This window comes from Hibiscus syriacus, unplaced genomic scaffold (assembly GCF_006381635.1).
Source record: "Hibiscus syriacus cultivar Baekdansim isolate YM2019G1 unplaced genomic scaffold, ASM638163v2 tig00110374_pilon, whole genome shotgun sequence".
Classification (NCBI taxonomy): Eukaryota; Viridiplantae; Streptophyta; class Magnoliopsida; order Malvales; family Malvaceae; genus Hibiscus; species Hibiscus syriacus.
The window spans coordinates 351673-376363 of record NW_024062710.1 but is presented as its reverse complement, the minus strand read 5'-3'; the positions used below and the strand labels follow the sequence as shown (position 1 = coordinate 376363).

The window sequence follows — 24691 nt, the reverse complement described above, 5'->3', positions numbered from 1 at the left end:
GAAAAGCTCATGTTATCAAGTATATTGGTATAAGGTCTACTGTTGTCTGTTCTACTCTTTGTTCTATTCTACTAGCCCACTTATTAAGTGTTGGACCTTGCACCCAATCTAGTCTACTTTAAAATTGCTTTAATGAGTACTCTTGAATACTCACTCTCTACGCTATGGTAGACATCATAGGCATAGAGAACACACCAGAACCGATAATCGAAGATACCACTAGGCGCAGAGAACACGCCAGAACCAATGGCAGCTTAGACAGTTAGCTACGGCACCTAACATACAACATTATCTCTGCATCATTTTTCCTCAAGGCGTAACTCCGTTTACTCTGAAAATGAGCCTTATTCATCTATTTCCTATATTTTATGGGCTTCCCAATGAAAGTCCACACAAACATCTCAAAGAGTTTCATATGGTGTGTTCAATCATGAAACCTCAGAGAGTATCTAAAGACCAAATAAAACTATGAGCTTTCCATTTTTCTTTATTTGGTTTAGCCAAAGAATGGTTATTTTATTTACCTCCCAGTTCTATAAATACTTAGGTTGATTTAACTCGGATTTTTCTTGATATGCTTTTCCCAGCAACAAAAGCAAGTGAAATAAGGAGAATCATTATGGAAATAAGACAAAGAGATGGAGAATCGCTTTATGATTACTAGGAGCGATTTAAGAAGCTTTGTGTAAGCTGTCCACAACACAGATTATCTGAGCAAACACTCATCCAATATTTCTATGAAGGGTTGCTTCCAATGGAGATGAAAACTATATACCCTTCTAGTGGAGGAGCTCTTATGAACAAAACACCACCTATAGCAAGGGAATTAATTTCGACAATGGCTGCCAAATCTCAGCAGTTTGGCACTTATAATCCAAGATGGAGAGACCATCCAAATCTGAGTTATGGGTAAAACATAAGGCAGAATCAAACTTATCAGCAAAGGCCCTCACAAACATTTCAACCACAAAAGTCCTCTCTGGAATCCATTATTCAACGTTTGGCATTGTCTAAGGAAAAATTACAAAATTGAATCGAGGCCCATTTACAAGAATTGGATTAAAAAATGAGCTAACTAGCTCAAACCGTGGGGATACTAAAATCACAAGGGAAGCTACCTTCACAAACGAGACAAACCCACGGTAAAATGTTAACACCATTACTCTCCGAATTGGTACAATTATCAAACAACCAATCTCAGAGGATGTTGGCGCAAATCCAAAAAGGAATAAAGAAAATTCGACACCCCAAGTAGAAGAAGAAGAAATTAGCGCAAACCCTCATAAGGAAAAGGGGATTGACGCAAATCCATATAGAAAGAAGAAAAAAGTTTCAAAGCCTGATCTGATACCATCTCCCTATGAAACAACACCACCTTTTCCTTTCATGTTAGTAAAAATAGACAAACAAGATGAAGAAAAGGAAATATTGGAAGTATTCTGAAAGGTTGCAATCAACATACCCCTCCTTGACGTAATCCGAAAAATACCAAGGTATGCTAGATTTCTTAAAGACCTTTGTACTAAAAAAAAGAAAGCTTACCAGAATAGAAAAGGTGAATTTGGAAGAGCATGTTTATGTTGTTTTCCAACGAAAGCTTCCACCAAAATTAAAAGATCAATGTATGTTTGTTATACCTTGCAAAATTGGTAAAGTTGGAATTAAACATGTAATGTGTGATTTAGGAGCTTCTATAAATATTATGTATTTATATGTGTACAACTTACTTTCTAATGAGCCTTTGAAGGATACAAGAGTAACAATACAGCTGGCGAATCAATCAATAATATATCTCGAAAGACTCTTGGAAGATGTCTTAGTTAAGGTAAATGAGCTTATACTTTCGGAAGATTTCTATGTCATTGATATGGAAAACGAATATTTCTGGAAGATATCTATGTCATTGACATGGAAAACGATCGAGCAAATACTTGTTTAGAAATACTTTTAGGTATTCCCTTCCTTATCACAACAAATACGAAAATCGATGTAAAAAGTGAAATTCTTACAATGGAGTTTGATGGTGAGATCATAAAATTTGATGTATATAAAGCAATGCGACATCTAGATAATGTTTCTAGTATTAATTTTGTTGATATTATTGAGCCTCCTGTTAATGATTATATGGAATCTAACTTTATTGATAAGATATGCAGGGAATTAGGGGAATTTGAAAATGAAATAAGGGAATTCGAGAAAATATTTTTGGTTAATTCTGATTCATGCTTTACACCCTCAAATACTAAAATGCTACATTCTATTTTGTAGGCTCCTCAAATCAATTTGAAGTAGTTGCCAGAAAACTTGAAGAACACATTTTTGGGAAAAATAAATACTTTACCCATAATTATTTTGGACAAGATGAAAATGATTTGAAGAATAGCCTATGAGAAATCCAAAATTTACAATAAAAAATAAAAGAATTATACGATCGTAGAATTTCTCATAAGGAAATTCTTAGTTAGAAAAAATGTAGGAAGTAGAAGAATAATATGGAGCCTATAATCTAAAAAAACAGGTCACGAGCTAACGATGTTAAACAAAGACGCTTGATGGGAGGAGGCCCATTACATTTTATTTCATTTTATTTTCATTTTATTTGTAGCACACTTTATTACATTTAAATTTATTTCATTCCATTTTATTTTTATTTTATCAAATGTTTAATTTATTTTATTTTTCTGAACAAATTCGAATTTTGATCGAATATATAACCAAGGAGTAGTGTTTCAAATATGGAGACAGGAGGCGGTACAGGTTAGCATAACCCACCCCCACAGGCACATGATAGCAATCACCAAAGCCAAAGCTTTTCCTATTCTACCGAAACTTCTAACTTCAGGGGGCTTCAATTTTTTTTCGGCGAGGCTCACCTTATCATCTATATCTTACCCTTTTAAATCAAATCCAATCACCTTCATTTTGATTTTCACATGGGTCCAACATGATAAAAAACACAAACCCAAATTGTTTTTGACCGGCCACTTTTTCCATTTCCCCCAAACTTTTCTTCCTATATTTTAACCTTCTATTGACCCATCTATCACTTTCAAGTTCTTTTAAACTCAAATTATTTTCTCCTTTTTGTTTAATAACACACGTGGCCTAGCCCCCATTTAACAAACAAAACTATGTTTTTTTTATTCTTTTTTCTCCCCAGTCGCACGACAAACAACCCTCTTTTTCTTCTTTTATTTTCATCAATCGGCCTCCACCCCCATCGCACTACCGCCTTCGAATTGTTGCACCAGCACCTCCACTTCGATATTATTTATCTTTTTTTTATTCATTATGGTGAGAACACATAACCAAGCCAATAGAGGTTCTCCTCCACCGCTCAACCTTGGAGGACGTCGTCGCCATGCCGCTTAGGCCTTTGCAACCATTCCAAGCAATTTTCATTTTATGCCCGCTCTACCTCCTCCTCCTTGTGGTGGGTGACAGCTACAAGACTCTTAACCGAGAACTCCAACAACTACGCACGAACCCGTTGCTCCTCCGTTCATCGGCCAAACCTCATTCTCTCATCATCATACTACCAGTCCAAGCAATCCACATCTGCCCAGACCTTCATCATCAGCCACCCTGATGTTGTACTCTATGTCGTCTAGTTCCACTTCCCAGTCGATGTCGAATACCGCACCACCATCATATATTGTCCCTGAATAGCCCAAGCTAAATTCTACGCCATTGGAAATTGAACCTTTACTGATATGGCACCATGTTTTTTGTTTTAGAGAGGACTTTGAACAAGGTTTTCCCATTTCAACGGGTGTTGTCGATGCCGCTGCTTCTTTTTCTCATCAGCATGTTGCGCCACCACCATCTCCTTCATTTGCTGCAAGCTTTACTGCTGATTCTGGTGAATATTCTGCTCATATGGGTGATGCTGATAATGACAATTCTTCTGAAAGATACCGTCAGGAACGAACATATTCGGTCCCAATTGAAAAAAATTCTCCATGAATATCTTCAATTTGATAATGAAGAGTCCTGGAGGTTCGACAGCATCCGACATCGTCGGTTTCAGGTTTGCAAGTATATTCTCTCTCGTACTCTTGATACTTTACATTTATGAGATTCTGTCTATAATTATTTTTCTGTCATTGGTTGGGAATTGTATCCTAAAATTAGGTGTAGCACGTATTATGAATTGGTGTTCAAATTTTATGCTACATTTACCTTTTCACAACATCGAGTCATTTCTATCAACTCTCCTGATGTTATATCATTTATATTTCTTAGCCAGTATTTTAGAATGTCTGTGAATGATTTTTCTTTTTCTATGGTGTTCGTGACGGATTTCACGAATCATGGATATCTGATTGCTTTACTTGAGATGCCTCAGGATTTCGACACTGACATAACTTATGAGGCTCTCACAGGATCGACGGGAGTTTAGTACAATGCACGCACTACTAAATCATGGCACATTCATGACCCTACTCTTCGTTATATCCACCGATTCTTAGCATATAATTATTATGGACATAATGATACTACGTCCGCACAAAATAAAGTTGAATTGTTCTTTTTATAGTGTACGCAAAACGATACTAAGGTAAATTTGGGATTTTTGTTCGCTCGGGCCTTTGAGCGGGTTGTGTGCTTTGATCGCCCCTTTCTCAGACCGTATATTACTCACCTTGCATCTTGTTTATTTCCATTGATGTTTGATACTACTCAATTTACTTATGCTTTTACAATGGATACTTTGGATGCTAGGTGTTTGGACACAATGGACCTCCTTGCCGGCACCCCTGACATTCCTCACATAGTTCCTCCAGGCACTATCACACCTCGTAATCAGTGAGTTTTTCTCCGAAGGACTTCTCCACAGCCACCACCGGTCGAACATCCACACAGTGGGATCTATGAAGCTCATGGGTGCCTCAATTCCATTGAGCTAACTTAGTTGGGATCCTATCCTATCTTCGATCGAGTTCGTCTTGCTGTGGACACTATAACGATCGCCATTAAATCAAGGGAGTAATTTTGTTCCTTCTCTTATGCTTTAAATTCATATTGGGACAATATGGTCTAAGTGAGGGGTAGAATTTGCTATCAAATTCTTTTCTTGCTTGTTTGATTGGTTGGAATCAAGTAGTTCTGATATTGCTGTGTTGGATTCTTTAGGTGCTTATCTTGAAATTCACTTTATACCCTTGTTTCCTTTTGGATTGTGACCTTGTTTTGATCGAATTCAATTTGCATGATGGTGATTGGTATAGCTGGTGATTTTCTGCTAAGTATTGATATTTCATTCAGTTGTTGATGGAGATGAACTTGACTTAGTACATATAAGCCTTTTCTTGTGAGATTCGAGCCTAACGAGAATACATTTTCTTTCTTGCTCACTGTTTGACTTGATTGTACCGAACTAGTTATGATATTCTAAAAATTGTAATCATAATGCATATTGAGATTACATGTTGGTTATAATGTTTTAATGTGATAGGTGCACTTTGGTTTAAACCCATTCCCCCCCTCCAAAAAAAACCTACTCATTTATATATCCATTAGTGAGCCACCTTTTGAGCCTTTATCCATTTTCTTTGTTTTACACCACATAATTAGACCCAACCCTTTATTTTTATCCCTCTTTTCTACTCATATCAAGATAAGTAAATGGTTCCTTGAACAACATGTTTATGTTTATTTAAAAAATGGTTCAAACAGCAGTACAATGCATAAAATAGCAAAAAAATGAAAAAAAAAGGTGCAAAAGAATGAAAAAATGTTTATGTTTATGCTTTTATATGTTTATATGTTTGATTTTATTTTATTTTATGAAGATTAGGAATAATTTGTAAATCTCTTGTCTTTGTACTTAAACCGATCATCATAGCCTTTTTCCTACCCTAACCTAATCCCCATTATACCCTGATTTGAAGACCCCATGATTATTTTATTATGTTCACCTTTAGTAGTGGAGACTTGATTGGATTCCAAACATATGGTAATATCTTGATTAGTTACGGTTTGAGTGATTTTAATTTACCCTAAACACTTTGAGCGGGTTTGTGTGGATCTCTGTGAGGTATTGAGTTATGTTTTACTGATGTTAGCAAAGAATTGGGATATCTTGTTTGCTTAAAATTCTCCTTAGTTGTGTCTTTGTATTGTATCTTGAATTCGACAATTGTCATGAACTTATTTTGATTGGAAGTTTGAGGAATAAATTGAAATTGAAGATGACAACTTGTGATTTTGATATGTTAATTGAGGAATGCTTGATTTTTTGGCTTCCACTTTGTATAACAGCATACCATTTGAACCAAGTGGTTCCACCATAATAAACTTCTTTCTGTCCGTCAAATCAATAGCGAAGTCCTGCTCCAATCTCCGGCGCACAATTGCGGTGGTGGTGGTGTTGAGGTCCGATTCATCCAAGAACTCCCAGAGGAGGGCGATTAGCTCCAAGTCCGACGCCATTTCGGTGATTCGGCAGCTTGGATCTACTTTTGCTCACAGGATTTTCAGTTTCAGCTTGGATTTTCTTGCTGGTAAGCTTGATTTTAACATCCTTTTCTAGTTATTTCCAAATCCCCTCCATTGGAATCCTCGAGAAAGGTACCAAATTTCCTCACTCGATCCAGTTTTCCCCTGATTATTTTTGGGTTGAATGAATCATATTTCTTTGTTCAAGTGCTAGTATGATTTGATTTTCGTTTTGGTGAATTGGATTAGATCTGGTTTCTGGGATTTGAATTTGGGTTTTTCCTTTCCTTTTTGAATTATTTTCAATTATTTTTAGGTCTACACGTTATTTCCTTCATTGGGGTTTTATTGTTCTTTCTCTCGAGTTGTGATCTCAATTTAGTTATTTTTAATCTTCAGTTCTGTAGTTACTTGGTTCAAATTTTCGTGCCTTTTGCTGCTTAATTTTGGAGGATAATATTTGACTCTGCGTAGTTTAATTATTTGTCTTGTACTCTAGAATAATCCAAGTGAAGTTCATGCTAATACACTACTGGTAATTGATGGTTATCAAGGGCTTCCCTTTTATCTTCATTCTTCACCTTTAAGGCACTACTGGATCTATATTTTGCTATATTGCTCTGGGTAGGAGTTACTAGATCATTTTTTTTTTCATTGTCCTATACCTCTAGTATCTTATATCATTATTTATATTTCAAATTGAGTATATCTGTTATAAATATTTATAAACTGTTGTTGCTTTTTGGGTGTTACATTTTCGGGTCTGAGGATTTTCAGAAAGGTTTCTCCTTTGGATCTTCTTTTTCATAGTCCCCCATAGCTTCGATTATAGATGATTACTTGAGGTCATGTCATTCTTTTAGATCCCATAGGGCGTATAGGGGGAGGGCTCAACGGAGTGGTGTCAAGGAGACTAGACTTAGAGTTTGTTCGTTAAATGTAGGCACATTAAATGCTAGGCTGCTGGAGCTGACCGACGTACTTAGTAATAGGAAATAGATTTTGCATGTATTCAGGAGACTAGGTGGAAAGGGGCTCGCGCCAGAGAGTGTAATGGGTACAAGTTGTGGTATTCAGGAGTAGATAACGCTAGAAATGGGGTGGGTATCTTGGTATCCTCTAGTCTCAAGGAAAATGTTGTTGAAGTTTGTAGATACCGGGATAGGATCATGATGATTAAGGTTATTATAGAAGCGGAAGTGGTGAACGTCCTTTCAGTGTACGCTCCACACGTTGGCCTAGGGGAGGGGGAGAAACGTTGCTTCTGGGATCAGTTAGATATTGTACTTAGGAGCATCCCGGAGGACCAAAGAGTTTTCATAGGGGGAGACTTCAATGGCCATATAGGTAGTGCAATCGACGGGTATGACGTGTTCATGGGGTTTCGGTTATGGTAACAGGAATGATGAGGGGCGTACGTTGCTTGATTTTGCTACTGCTCACGACTTGGTGATCACTAACTCCTTATTTAATAAAAGAGATGCGAACTTGATTACGTTTCACAGCGGGGGACATTGTACCCAAATCGACTACATCTTGGTTAGAAATCGGGAACGATGGGCTTGCATTGACTGTAAGGTGTTCCCTGAAGAGGCATGTGCATCACAACACAAATTGTTGGTTTTGGTGTTCCGCGTACCCAACGGGCGGAGCACGCATAGGAGGGCTAAACTGGGTAAACCTAGGATCCTCTGGAAGAACTTACATGGAGCGAAACTGATGACTTTAGGAGTAAGCTTTTGTCTAATACAGGTTTTGAAACTACAAACTCAAATAACGCAGATATGTTATGGAAAAATATGGCAAATTCCATCAGAGAGGTGGGCAAAAAAACCCTTGGGTTGTCGACGGGGAAGGCCAAGGAACATAAAGAATCGTGGTGGTGGAACGACGAAGTCCAAACTAAGGTGAAGACAAAACAAACTTGCTTCAAGGAGTTTCTTCAATGCAATGACGACGAAGAAAGGTCGGAGCTAAACAAAGATACCAGGAGGCAAAGCGGGAAGCCAAGAAAACGGTAGCTAAAGCAAAGGATAAGGCATATGAGGAATGTACAAGAGATTAGACACTAAGGAAGGACAAAATGGCATCTTCAGACTTGCAAAATCTAGGGAGACTAGGAAAAAAGATCTAGGTAACATTAGGTTTATTAAGGACAACAATGGTGTTCTTTTAACGAAAGAACAGGATATTAAGAGGGTTTGGGGTAGTTACTTCTTTGGCTTATTTAATGACGGTGCCTCTCCATGTAGAGATAATATCGTTGTTGGGTCAGCCGACCATCATACTACGGCCAATGACTGCCCTACAAGTAGGATTGGGTTTGAGGAAGTCAAAATGGCTCTTAGAAAGATGGGAAGGGAGAAAGCTGTCGGTCCTGATCAAATTCCTATCACTGTGTGGTTAGCCCTAGGAGATGAGGGAGTTAAGTGGTTGACCAACATCTTTAATATTATTTTAGAGACTGCCAAGATGCCAGAGGAGTGGAGAGAGTCTACGGTGATACCAATTTATAAAATAAGGAGATCCCCAACGTTGTGGTAACTACAGAGGTATTAAACTACTCAGCCATACCATGAAGCTATGGGAAAGGGTGATAGAGGCTAGGTTGAGACAAGTCACTAGGGTTTCGGAAAACCAATTTGGCTTTATGCCAAACAGGTCTACCACGGAGGCGATTCATTTACTTCGACGGCTTATGGAGAAATATAGGGAAAAGTCTAGAGATCTTCACATGGCGTTCATTGACCTTGAGAAGGCTTATGATAGCGTTCCTCGCGATACGATCTGGAAGACTTTGGAAACGAGACGGATACCAACTGCTTATATCCGGACGATTCGTGATATGTACTGTAGATCTACTACTTACGTCAGGACTACAGTTGGCGACACCGAGGCATTCCCGGTGGAAATCGGACTCCACCAGGGGTCGGCTCTTAGCCCTTACATCTTCGCCTTGATTATGGACGACATCTTTTGTGCGACACCAGACGGTGTACCTTGGTGTATGCTTTTCGCTGACGACATTGTCTTAGTGGCTGAAACAAAATCTGAGTTGAATAGCAGACTGGCTACCTGGAAGACTGCTTTGGAAGAAAAGGTTTAAGGATCAATATTGAAAAGACAGAGTATTTATGTTCAAACTTCAGTGGGAACCAAAATGATGAAATGTAGAAGTATGCATAGAAGGACACGTTCTTCCCTCAAAGGATTGTTTCAAGTACTTAGGGTCTATGATACATAAAGATGGGGTGTAGATGATGACGTTACACACCGTATAAAGGCGGGATGGCTAAAGTGGAGGGCTGCTACTGGAGTTTTGTGTGACAAGAAGGTGCCTCTAAAACTTAAGGGAAAATTTTATAGAATGGCAATAAGACCAGCACTGTTGTATGGATCAGAATGTTGGGCACCCAAGAAGGATCACGTAAGGAGGATAGAGGCCGCAGAAATGAGAATGCTTCGATGGACATGTGGTAGGACTCTGTGGGATATGACGACAAACTCTGCTATTAGGATGTCCTTAGGGGTGATGTCTGTTTCCGAAAAAATGAGGGAGGGAAGACTACGGTGGTTTGGGCACGTCCTTAGGCGACTACCGTCGGATGCGGTCAGGAGGGTAGAGTCGATTACAGTCGACGGTGCCAGAAGGAAAGGACGACCAAGGCGGAAGTGGGATGACTGCTTGAGATCTGATTTGAGGGATTTATGCCTTACCGAAGACATGACCTATGATAGGAAATTATGGAGGCTTAAGACTAGGGTAGTCGAGTAGTGTGGGTCACATCTATAGGGTGTATCATCTTTCTCTTCTTTTAAATGCATTTGTAGTTATTTCCTTGACTTTTACTTTTTATACTTTTCTGTTATTGGTATTTATGAAAATATTAAAACTGGGCTTGCTATCGTTGTCTCATGTGTATCATTCTCATCATGTTTCCTCTGTTAATTTTAGCCGGGACTTAGGTTTCTGTCTATATGCAGAGACTCTTTCGCAGAGATTATTTTGCAGGGATTACTCCCCATTACAGAAGCACATATGATATTAATGACTGCATATGAATACTGTTTAGCTATGTATTTATGTAATTATTTATACATGCATTGCATTTTATCTATATTTTTAATTTTCTGACTGCCGGAGGTCTTTCACGGAAGCTATTCTCAACCTGGCGTTGGGGGCAGCCTACTACCCTACCTCCCCCTTACCCCATACATATGGGAATTGGGTTTTGTTGTTGTTGTTGTTGTTGTAATTGAGGAATGCTTGAGGATAAGCATTGGATAAGTGAGGGGGGAATTTGTTAGGTGTTTTATTTAGTTATTATTTCAACTTTAAATTGCTCTTTAATTTTTAGTTTTTATGGCTGATTTTTTCGTTTTGATTCATTTTCTGTGCATGACACTAGATTCTGAAAATTGCACTAAAAGGATGAATTATGTTGTTTTTTTGTTTTCAGAATCATGGCTGGATTAGTGGACATGACTCCGGACATGACGCATCTTACGAGGTGATGATTCAACACCTTCTAGAAGGTCCAGTCAGCGCTTCTAGTAGGATGAATGGATCAGCCGCACGTTTCTACAATTCGAATTTAAGTTAAACTCATGTTTTTAGGATATTAGTATAAATATTATATTTTATCTTATTTTTTTTAGTATTTTAGTTTAAATAGTTTAAATATTTTCATTAGGAATTATCTCTTTTATTTTAGGAATTATATTTTCCTTATTTTTAAGATTTTAAAGGCTATAAATACCCTCTGAGTGTAAGCCTAGAAACATATTCATAATTCATTCTTCTTCTTTCCTTTGGTTTTATAAAAGTTATATTTTCTTTTTCAAAGTTTTTCTTTGTTTTAATTTTAATTTTAATTTTTAAAGATGCTAAGTATGATTGTCATACTTAGCTAATTTCTCCATAGCCAAGTGTTAAAGCGATGACTCAATCCCTATTGTGAGGATTGAAATGCACTAAAATAACTTTGAGTTATTTTCTCAATTTTCTGGAGGAATAAGATTGGTAATCGACCTATCTTTTTAAAATCAAAATGATTTTTAATCAAAAAGTCGATGTTGGTTCGAAAGTTGTTCTGATTTATAGTTTGGAGGAAGAATCGGCTGGTAGCAAGTTCTACTTCCTGTGAACACACTTAACGGTGGTCCGCTAAGGAAAATTGAGATTGTGCTCGATTCTCATTGAGGCAAAATAATCCAAGTCGGGTTTTTCTAGATCTATAAAACAGTTTGCCGCTAACGACGATAGTCGTAATTAGTCTCCGTAAAGGACTGATATCCAAAAATATATTTTGGGTTATCGGTTCACAAGAGAAAAAACCAAGTTACAGGGGTTGGGCCCTGTAGACTGTAACCGGTGAATAACCGAAGCAAAAATTTATTCTGAGAATCAATAGGAATTTGAGGCAAAAGATGAAGCCAAAGGCTAATTTCACTGTAAGTTTCTTTTTATCCCAAACACTTTAAATTATTTAATTATTTAATTTCTTTTTTTAATTATTCTCTTTTATTTTAAAAACAACTTTTAAACCACCTATTTAATCTCATCCAAAATTCTACCTTATCTCATCATTTTTTAAATCAGAGATTTCAGTTCATCAGAAACACCAGAGTCCTTGTGGACAGACTTTGCTTCCCTACTCTATTCTCTCTCTTTCTTTATTTATTTTTAAGAAGCCGGAATTATTTTGACAATAAAACGACATTAAATCTATGTCCAACCTCATAATTCTAATAATATATTCTGAGTTCATATCCAAAATGACCCCACACAGAGGATACAAGATATAGGTACATTACAGGCCACCATATCTTCCTTTATTCATGCTGGACATTAACTATAACACTCGCACTCAAATTCAAATTCCAATAACAGCTAATTCATTATATAATAGCACGTAGGACACTACGACACCAATAACACCACAACATTATTTCAAACAAACTTCTGAGGTTTTGATTTAGGTCTTACAGTACTTTTTAGTCCGATCAGAACCGAGACTGGAGATACTTAACTGTATTCTTGTCCAATTGGAAGGCCTTGGTGAGAACATCTGGGTTGATCGGTGGGTTTGAGCCAAACACTGCATTAGCAATGGTGATAACCCCAGCATTTTGGCTGCTGAGACCAGCAAAGGCGACCGCCGCAGTTTTCCCTATGTTGAACTGGAAATGAATCATACCGAATGGGAAAACAAAAACATCTCCGGGGTTTAATATTTTCGTGAAGAGACGGTTGTCCGTGTTCGATGTAACGAAGCCGACAAGAAGTGTGCCTTGGACAAGAAGTAAGATCTCAGATCCTCGAGGGTGAGTGTGAGGAGGGTTAACGCCATTAGGCGCATAGTCGATTCGAACCAGAGATATGCCGAGAGTGTTAAGTCCTGGTAATGCATCAACATTGACCATAGTGACATTTGATCCACTGGATTAGCTGTGTTCCCCGGCTTGTTTAGGCCTGAAAAAAAGAAATCTTCTGCAACTGCAAGCTTTGGGTCTTTGCAGAATTTACCGTTTACAAACACTGCAATGAAGAAACGTTAAAAGTTATATTAAAACATTGAAACTAAACTGAATTTTCTTCAGCTGAGGCTTAACATAAAGTGGACTACATACCTCCATTTTTTATGTCCTTGACAGCAACACAGAAATCCTGGAGAGGACTGGGATCAGACGCTGAGGCCAATGAGCAAGCCAAAGCCAGGAGGCTGAAAGCTATAAGAATGGAATGAATTCCTTTCATTATGATAGAGCAGAAGTGATTAACTTCTTGTTTGCTATTGCTTTGGAGAATATTGAGGAACTTTGCATGGCAGATGAAGCTTTTTATAGATGGAAACAAACGATCACTTCATTATTTTTCCACGAGTAGCAGATAAACGATCACTTCTTGTTTGCTATTGCTTTGGAGAATATTGAGGAACATTGCTCAAAGAATATACCCAGATTTCTTGCAGAAAACTGATCAAGTAAAAAGTAAACAGAGAGTTGTTAAAAGATTGGTAGTTGAGAATGACATTAAGCAGCAGATAAAACGAGCTTAACAAATCTGATGACAAAAACATCTGCTAGTATTATTTATGTGATGGAAAAACATTTTTATTGACGCAAAACCTGCTTCCTTAGTTAAGTAAAAGAAAATTGATCGATTGAAGGTAATTCAACTAATATTTATATATAAATTGGGGTGTGGTTAACTACTACTTTGAATTTGACCACGTGGAAGGTTACAAACTAACTAATATGGGAAAATTATTTGATATAAATACATAATATTCGTTGTAATAATAACAATATGTAATAATGTAAGCACTATAATAACGAGTATAAGACGATCATAAAATTAAAAATATAATATTTAACGTAGAAAACTCTATTTATTGTGTTCGAAATGAATACAAGAAAATTTGTGTATAAAGGTGATTTAGAGTTTAATCAACTTACTTCTAAATCATAATCCCTAGGAACATTCTACAACGCTCGACGAGCACGGTTGAATACCACTGAGCATTGTTAATTTGATTTATAAAAAATTAAGATTTTAAAGTACTCAACGTATAGTTATAAATTAGTTAAAAATCTAAAGATAAATTATTTAAAATAAAATATTAATGATATTATTTTCCTATAATTTTTATCAAAATATTGTTAAAAGAACTATGGAAAATAATGTAATTAATATTTTATTTTAAATAATTTACCTTTAGATTTTTAACTAATTTACAATTATAAGTTGAGTCCTTTATAATTTTAAATTTTTATAAATTAAATTAACGGTGCTCATCGTTAGTGGTGTTACGCGGCGCTCGTCGAGAATAACATACTCATCCCAATCCCTAATATCTATCTATAGAAGAAATTCTTTTAACAAACAACACTACATAGAAAAAATCTATTGAATCTTCCACTCTTTATCGCGCAAAGAAAAAAAGTAGAGTTTTAAATGAATTGAACTTCTATTTTATTCTAAACTTCGCCGCTTGTCACAATATATCCTTAACTCCTATTTTAAGTAAATTTCTTCTTAATAATCTCGGACTCGATAAAAAAAATTAGATGACACGATTCTAACACAGTGTTTACCAAATCATAAACTTGTCATGTTTGATAATTCAGTGTTAGCCAAGAGATTTAGCCGTTTACGTTACAACTTACCAGAAGAGGTTCACCTACTTACAAAATCTTGCACTAAAATCCTGAATTAAAAGGACCAATTTCCATATTGTTTTCATCTTTCTTTCTTTTTATGCAGTTAGTTATTCGGTGTTGATAGATGACGTTCTAAGGCAGTCAATTTTCGCTGGTGGCATTTAATGTGCATGTTTTGATTACCATCCTCCCATTTGTTAATTGTTTCCATATGCAGATTTTAAATCTTAGCCGGAGATTTATATTGCAGTCAGCAACATATATAGTTGCGGAATTTAAGGATTTTATTGTAATGACTTGTAAAAAATCAGTACCAATAGCATTGTTCGATGTATAGCCTGTGTTTGAACTCTAACGTTGTGAACAAAAAAAATATTAAATTAGAAGTGTTACTCTTATATGATAAAACTCTACTGTATCTGATTTAAACTAGCGAAATGCTGTTGCGATTAAATGCAAATCATATCTCCAGATATTTTAGTGATATAGTAATATTTTTTTTAAAATTTATGTTAATGTTTATTATTTTTTTTAATTTAATTTTATCATGAATTTATATTAATTTTAAATTTTTTGAATGCTTATTAATTAGGAAAATGATCGTATTTTAGAGACATTTATTAAAAACCCACATATACCGACACCAACACGTATTTTGTCATATTTGTCTTCTACAGGGTCTGGGTATATTGCAACAATTATTGACGGTTGCAAACTCGAACATGTCCTAATTTCTGCATTGATTGAGAGGTGGAGGCCCGAGACACAAATTTCATCTTCCATGTGGAGAGTCTACAATTACATTGGAGGATGTCTCTAAGCATTTGGGGCTTCCCGTCGACGGAAATATTATGTATGGTGTGGCCGATGGTGATTGGCAGTCAATGTGCATGGAGTATCTTGGAGCTGTTCTGCCAGAGTTTAATGGAGGTAGAATAGCTTTATCATGGCTAAAAGCCAATTTTGAAGTTTTGAATGAAAATGCTTATGAGGATGAAGCAAAGGCATGTGCTCGGGCTTATATTATGCGAATCATTGGAGGAATATTGATGCCCGATAAATCTCGTAACCAGGTGCATTGTATGTGGTTGCATCATCTGATTGATTTTGATGAAGCTGAAAGATATAGTTGGGGCGCTCCAGTTTTGGCATCTCTTTAGAGAAATGTGTCGTGCAACGAATTATAAAAAACTGTTATCGGTGGATGTCTCCTGCTTCTCCAATCATGGGCGTGGTTCTGCATGTCTTTCTTATGCCCGATTGTTAATGAGTCATACGTATTCCCCTTATTATTGAGGTAATTTCCTAACTAAATTTTGATTTTAATAATTTTAATTAAATAGGGTGATATTTAGTTTATATTATATTTCATAGGTGGTCGATGAAAAGAAAAAATCATAGAGATATCCCTACTGAACTAGAGGAAATCCGTTTACTTATTGATACAAAAGCTGGGTTTGAGGTATGTTTTTAAATTTGTTTAAATATGAATAATTTAATTTAAAATGCTAGTTATAATTAGAATATTATATTTATTTGAATTGTATATTTATATTTCAGTTTCAGTGGATACCTTATGCGAGCGATGAACTAAAGGCTTGCATCCCACCCCACCTGAGTAGGTCGTTAGATGTCAGTTGTACCTCTTATATGTTATGCTATTGTTGAGTGGCATCCGGTTGATCGTGTGCTCCGTCAGTTTTGTTGTACGCAATATATTTCTGGAGCACCTAGGAATTTAGACGACATGCATAACATAGACAGAAGAGGAAAGAAAGAGGTCAACTGGGTGGTGAGACACAAAGATTGGATTGCGATTTGGGAGAAGTGGTATGCACAGTTGCCCCCTCAACAATTTTACGTTGAAACTATTCATATTGTTATGGATAGCTATATGGAGTGGTTTAATGAAAACAATAAGTTATTTCTACTTTCAGCGGAAGCACGAGGGGTTAGCATTCATAGGCGTCGAGATAGACGTCCACCGTCTTAATATCATCGTCCCCCGACTCGTGGACGGAGAGAAGACGCTACCAGTTCGGCATCAGTCGCACGACCAGAACCATCACAACATCCATATCCACCGATGATGATGCCACAGGGGTACATACCCAGCCCTCCAATTCAAATGCCATCTCCACAAGGGCATATGCAAAGCCCACCAGTTCATATGCCATCTCCGCAGGGTTACATTCCTAGCCCGAAGGGTTATATTCCTAGCCCGCCAGGTTTCATGCCTAGCCCATATGGTTTTATGACACCCTATGGAGGTGCATATACGGCTATGTTTAATGATCCAACATATGGTTCATATGCATCTTATTTGACTGGTGATGCTTCTCCACAGACACCTCAAACTCCATCTGGATCACAGACATTGATGCCAATGTTTTCACAGTTTTCTCAATTGTTTATAAGCGGTGGGATTGTGAGTAACACTCCACCAGGGTTGTTATTTTATACAGACCCTTCATCTTCATCTATGCCAAATGAATAAAATGTCGATGATGATGATGATAGTGAAGATGAGGAGACTGAAGAGCAAGTTATACGAAGAAATCCTCAGCAAAATAGACAACCACCGGCATGTGGAACTTATTCGAGAAGACAACATCGATGATCCAGTTGTATTTTAATGTTATTTAAATAGTTATATTTTAGAAATTTATGTAATTTTGTAATGTTATTTAAATGTTTAATGGTTTCGTGAATTATTTTTAATGTTATTTTATAAAGTTATATTTTTAAAGTTATTTTTTATTCAAATTCAACATGAAATGTTTTTAAAATACAAATCCAAATTCAACTTAATATTCCAATTGAATTTAAAATTGTATTCGAAATTTAAAGTTATATTCCAATTATAGTTCACAGCACTTAAATTGAAACTTAAATTACATTGTCTTGTAAAAATTATTTAAAAAATAATTCCACAGTAGTTGATGAGCATCATTATAAAACATATATATTAAATCCCACGTGTTATAATCTCATTAACAAAAGTTCACAATGGAAAATAATTCAAACTTCACATAACATTTTATCACTTCACATTTATTCAATTTCGATGCTCATTCCATACAATTTCAATGTCACAACATAAATGTTAACTTTATCACTTCACATTTACTCAATTTATCCATAGCATTTTATCCAATTTATTCAAACTTCACATAACATTTTAATTTAAGTTATGAACATAAATTTATCCATATGTATGATTTTATCCTTAACTTGCTCAACGTCCAAAAATAACTTAAATATAGATTATAATTTACCCAATTTTACCACTTGGTTGCGACCCCGGGGACATGAGTCACATAATAGGGCGATCATAACATATTCTCTGACAAAATAATGGAAGGCGCCCCCCTAATACACACTTTCACCACTTTGTTGCGTCCCCTCAAACATGATAGGCACCGACATGAATAGTGCCCTGGGGGGACATGAGTCACATAATAGGGAAATTATAACATATTCTCTGAAAAAATAATAGAAGGCACGCCCCTTGAAACGCGCTTTCACCACTTTGTTGCGTCCCCTCTAACATGATAGGTACCGACATGAATAGTGCCAGGGGGACATGAGTCACATAATAGGGCAATTATAACATATTCTCTGACAAAATAAAGGAGGCGCTCCACCTGAAACGCGCTTTCACCACTTTATTGCGTCCCCTCAAACATGATAAGTACCGACATGAATAGTGCCCTGGGGACATGAGTCACATAATAGGGCAATTATAACATATTCTATGAAAAAATAATGAAAGGCACGACCCCTTAGACGTACTTTCACTACTTTGTTATATCCCCTCAAACATGATAGGTATTGACATGAATAGTGCCCTCGAGGACATGACTCACATAATAGGGCAATTATAACATATTCTCTAACAAAATAATGGAAGACGCGCCCCTTGAAACACGTCTTTCATCACTTTGTTGCGTCCCCTCAAACATGATAGGTACTGACATGAATAGTGCCCCCAGGGACATGACTCACATAATAGGGCAATTATAACATATTCTCTGACAAAAAAAAGAGAAAGCACGCCCCCTAAAACGCGTCTTCACATGAATAGTACCCTTGTTATAGACATTATTATATGCATCGTATTATAAACTTTCAAAACAAACTTCAGCTCCCTAGCTTTCAAAATCTCAAATTCTAAATTTCTCAAAAATCTCAATCCTGTATTCTCTGAAAATGAGTCATCTTTCTGTTGTTGTTTTATATGATAGAGAAATTAAGGAATCTGAAGAGGGGGTTGTTTTTAAATCAGATCATTATATCCCCTTAACCTTGAAGAGAAACAACACTCTTGAGGAGTTAATCACAAAAATTTCGTTTAAAATTCGTGTAGGAGGCCGAAGAAGACTATCTTCACTTCAGTATAGATTTCGTACTGAACTTTTTCCAGTCACATATATATCATTTCAGTTTTCCAACGATGATGATGTTGCTATGATGGTTGATTCTCATATGGGAAGTTCACAATCTCTTATTGAAATGTATGCCACTTTTATTGAGGTCCGTGCTTCTCGTGGTCTCTCATGTTCCTCTCACTTTGGCATTGCATATCAAGCTGATCAAGTTGATAGTCTGACGCAACTGATCTGTAATGATTTCACATCATTAATGGAAAATCCAACGCCAGATGCCATGCCATCAAGTTCAATAGGAATGCATTCATCAGGAACTACTTATAATCTCAGCTCACGTGGCTTCACCAATAATCCATATGGAAACATCTCTTCTACTTCAAGGGGTAGACATTCATCTGCCACTGTTTTTGACTTACACATGGAAATGCCATCGAGACGGCAGTCTATTCACAACCCACATGATACAATGGCTTTAAGTTCAAGGGGAGGACACGCAAGCAGCAACTTCTTTGACCTCAACATTGGATTATCTGAGGAACCCTCATCTCCACCAGAATAACCTCTTCAGGAGCCAGGTGCAGATGGTGCTGAAACGGGATTATTCGTTGAACTTGACTTACCACAGTTTAACATACACTCTAATGATGATGAGGATGATGTTCCCATAAATACAACACCAGGCGAACTTCCTGCACATATGTATGGGGCTGATTATGATGCAATGTAAGAGCCTGAATTTCCAGATCTCCCTAATGTTTGCAACTATGGACTTCAGTCATCAGTCAATGACAGTGATTTACATATTGGAATGGAGTTCATATCGAAAGAGGAAGTAATGATGGCAATAAAGAGTTACAATATTCATAACTCAGTTCACTCCCGAGTTGATCGATCTACCACGGATAAATATGTCTGCTACTGTATCCAACGTGACAACGGATGTAAGTGGATGGTCTGTGTATCAAAGAGGAAGAACAACTTATGGGAACTAACCAGATACAACGGTCATCATACTTGTTGTTCAAGAGGTATAAACCAGGATCATCCCAACTTGGACTCCAACATTATTTGCCAAGAAATCATGCCCATTATGAAGAAAAGCTCTCATATAGTTGTTACAGTGTTGATTTCTGTTATACAATCACAATATGGGTACACTGTCTCCTATAAAAAAAGCTTGGTTGGCAAAATAGAATGTCATTGTCAAACTTCATGGCGAATGAGATTCCTCTTACAACGAGCTGCCCAGTTGGTTTCATGTTATGCAAAGACTTAATCCCGAGACAATTGTTGAGTTCAAAACTCAACATCATTACGTGAATGATCGAGTGGTTCACGATCGCTGCCAATTTTACCGTGTCTTTTGGTCTTACCCTCAGTGTATTAATGCAGTGAAGTACTGTAAACCAGTTGTCCAATTGATGGTACTTTCTTGTATGGGAAATACAAGCAAGTTTTATTATTGGTTGTGGTCCAAAATGGTAACCACAATATTCTTCATGTTGCCTTTTCCCTCGTTCAAGGAGAAGACACTAAGTCTTGGGCTTTTTTCCTTAAAAATTTACATTTACATGTCGTCACAAGGGAACACATATGCATTATTTCAGACCAAGGAGCCAGGATAAAAGCAGCAATGGACTCTTTGGGTCCAATGTGGAAACCTCCACATGTTCAACATCATTATTATGTCTGTCATATTGCTGCAAACTATTACGAAAAATACAAGAAGAATGATGAATGTCAATTAGTCGTGTGCATGGGTATGTTACTTTTTTCCAATTTTTCATTCATTTTCGTATTACTTATTTATACTTCATATTAACTATAACATATTTCCAATGGCTTAGGTTATGAACTCTTACCTCAAATATTTGAGTCTATGCTACAAGAATTGTTTGACAAAAATAAGAAGGGATGCGAGTACATTATGGACATCAACAAAGAAATGTGGACAAATGCGTATGAAGGGGGGGTATCGCTATGGTCATATGACAATCAACTTGGCTGAAGTAATCAATTCAACCTTAAAAGGGGGGCGTCATTTACCAGTCACGGCGTTGGTCAAAATGACTTATTTTCGTTTGGGTCAACTATTTGCAAAGCTCGGTGGACAAACTCTTACTTGGATGCAGAATGACCATATTTATCACCCAAGACTAGTAGCTGATTTACAGAAAAAAGTGGCTGCATTATATGAGATGTTGGTTACAAATTTTTCTCGCACCCGTGAATTATTTTGTGTAACCGAAATGCCTCGTCCTCTTCAAGGGATTGAAGCTAACTCTTTCAGAGTTAATTTGCAAGAGAGGTGGTGTGATTGTGGTTTCTTTCAAGCACTCAAATATCCATGCTCTCATGTCATTGCAGCTTGCTCACATTCGCATTTGGACTACAAAATTTATGTTGATCCCGTATACCAACTTTCACAAGTATTCAAGGTACATGAATTTGAGTTTCCGCCCATAGGTAATGAAAGAGACCCAGATGGGATTCAAACTTGGCTTACAATTGTACCAGATCTGTTTTTATTGAGGGACTCAGGTCATCCAAAATCCACTAGAATACATTGTGATATGGATATTCGGGAGCAGTCAACAGAACAAAAAAGATGTGGGCATTGCAGAAACATCGGGCACAATAGAAAAAAAATGTCCAGCTCTATTGTCATCACATAACCGTTAACCCTTATGTAATTGCATTTTCTATTTCAATGAATATTTTTGTTTCTAATATATAAATGTAATTGCATTTTCTATAATTTCTCAATGTATATATTTTCTGCCTAAATTTTCCACTTACCTCTTACTTCAACTAGTTAACATTTTCAATTTAATCGAACCTAACCCTAAAGGCTTGTTCCCTAAAACGTATAACACTTTACCATAAATTTACTCCACCTTTAATACACATTTAAAAAATACATTCGACAATTCTTAAATCATAACCGAAACAGTTTACATAATAAATTACTAATTTATAATAACAATAAACATTAAATCTTTATTAAAAAAACCAAACATCCGACTCAGCTGAAACCCCGTGAAAGCGCGTCCCCAGGGACGCGCCTTTGTGCCAACTCAGCCAAAAGGGTGTTACTTCGGGAAATATTGATCAAACGGTGTTAGTTCAGGCATACTAAACTGATAGGGTGTTACGTCAAATCGTCCAAAATTTTGGCTGTTGAAACCAACAAAGGCGTCCGCCGCAGTTTTCCCTATGTTGAACTGGAAATGAATCATACCCAATGGGAAAACAAAAACATCTCTGGGGTTTAATATTTTCGTGAAGAGATGGTTGTCCGGGTTTGATGTAACTAAGGCGACATAAAGTGTACCTTCGAGAAGAAGTAAAAACTTAGATCCTCGAGGGTGAAAGTGAGGAGGGTTAACGCCATGAGGCGCAAAGTCGACTCGAGCCAAAGATAAGCCGAGAGTGTTAAGTCCTGGAAATGCATCAACATTGAACACAGTGACATTTGATCCAACTGGATTAGCTGTGTTCCCCTGCTTGTTTAGGCCTGAAAAAAATAAATCTTCTGCAACTGCAAGCTTTGGGTCTTTACAGAATTTACCGTTTACAAACACTGCAATGAAGAAACGTTAAAAGTTATATTAAAACATTGAAACTAAACTGATTTTTCTTCAGCTGAGGCTTTAACATAAAGTGAACTACATACCGCCATTTTTTATGTCCTTGACAGCAACACAGGAATCCTGGAGAGGACTGGGTGTTGGATCATAAACATGATCCATTATGGGAGCCAAAACCCAAACCCAAACTAAATTGATGTCATTACTTACATCATTTAATTAAAGATGTCATTGTTTACATCATTTAAGTAATGATTTCATTGCTTACATCAATTTAGTTAGGTGAGAGTTAGATATTTGTTGAATTTGTAATGGTTTAAATTAGTTTATTTGTGTGGTGTAGGATTGTTCTTGAGTAGTAGAAATACCCCTTCCCATTTTAGTTTTAAGCATCAAGAAAAATTAAGAGCTTCTAAGTGAGTGAAGAAGCAAAGTCCTATAAGAGTAAGTTGTAGTTGTTGTTTTTGAGTGAGAGTGCTCTTGTAATATTTGTTTGAGTTTCAATAAAAGGTCTCGACGAGAGGAATCCGACGTCGCCAGAATTTTCTCAATCTGAGTTCTGACGCACCACCAGAAGACTGCTGCCAGAAAATCGAGTTGACTCACCGAGTTGAGCCGAGTCAGCCGAGTTGGAGCCCTTGACCGAGTTGTCCAAGTCCCTCCAAAGTTTTTTTCAGCGTTCCGGATTCATCCGTGCAATCGGATTTTACAAAATCTCATTATATTGAGAGATATGGCAAATGGTATGGCACCATTCCAAGTTCCAACACTCAACAACAACAACTACGACAATTGGAGTATCAAAATGAAGGCACTTTTTGGATCACAAGATGTGTGGGATATCATAGAGAAAGGCTATAACGAGCCTGTGGATGATGATGCTTTTGCTACTCTTACACCAGATCAAAAGACAACTTTGAAGGATTCAAGAAAGAGAGATAAGAAGGTTCTCTACCTCATCTATCAAGCATTAGATGATGATGGTTTTGAAAAGATTTCAAGTGCAAGCTCTAGCAAGGAAGCGGGGGAGAAGCTGCAAACCTCTTACAAAGGATCCGAGCAAGTGAAGAATGTTCGTCTCCAAACATTAAGAGATGAATTCGAATCCTTAAACATGAAAGCATCTGAGTCTATTTCAGATTATTTCTCAAGAGTAGTAGTTGTTTCTAATCAATTAAAAAGAAATGGTGAAAAGTTAGACGATGTGAGGATAATAGAGAAGATACTCCGTTCATTGGATCCCAAATTTGAGCACATCGTCGTGACGATTGAAGAAACTAAAGACTTGGAAGAAATGACGATCGAGTAACTCCAAGGATCATTGCAAGCATACGAAGTGAAGCATAAGAAGAAGCATGAGTTTACTAAGCAACTCCTCAAGCTGCAACTCAAAGATATGCATGAAAGCCAACGCAATGATAGAAACCAACGTGGTCAAGGAAGAGGTAGAGGTCATGGACGAGGTGGAAGTCGAGGTCGTGGACGAGGCTGGAATTCCAACAACAACAATTCCAACAACAACTATGAGAAAGGAGAAAGCTCAACACGAGGCCGTGGAAGAATCAATCCGAACTCAAGGCATGACAAATCTCAAGTTCGATGTTATAATTGTCAAAAGTTTGGGCATTATGCTTCAGAATGTAGAGCTTCCAACAACAAAATTGAGGAGAAGGCTAACTACGTGGAGGAAAAGACAGATGGCAAAGAAACTCTTCTTCTAGCACGAAAGGAAACTGATGGTGGCCAAGCAAATTCCTGGTATCTTGACAGTGGTGCAAGCAATCACATGTGTGGAAGGAAAGACATGTTCGTGGAGCTAGACGAGTCAGTAAGCGAAAATGTTTCATTTAGAGATGATTCCACAATAGCAGTGAAAGGGAGAGGTAACATTCTTATCCGTTTGAAAGATGGGAGGCATCAATTTATTTCAAATGTCTACTATGTGCCCAATATGAAAAGTAACATCTTAAGTTTAGGGCAACTGGTAGAGAAAGGTTATGATATTCACATGAATAATTATAATCTTTTTATAAAAGATGATAAGAATAACTTCATTGCTAAAGTACTGATGTTAAAGAATAGAATGTTCTTGATCAACAGACA

General features: G+C 36.9%; 1 protein-coding gene and 1 pseudogene across 1 annotated transcript; both read right to left on the bottom strand.

Moving 5' to 3' along the window:
* Positions 1–12325: 12325 nt before the first annotated feature.
* LOC120121489 lies at positions 12326–13347 on the bottom strand (annotated as a pseudogene).
* Positions 13348–22090: 8743 nt separating this feature from the next.
* Positions 22091–22744, bottom strand: LOC120121524 (germin-like protein subfamily 1 member 14; the record flags this gene model as incomplete). Its single annotated transcript, XM_039140865.1, has 2 exons — positions 22091–22581; positions 22675–22744. Coding segments are annotated over 2 exons (561 nt in total), but the record flags the coding sequence as incomplete, so codon positions are not given.
* Positions 22745–24691: the final 1947 nt, after the last annotated feature.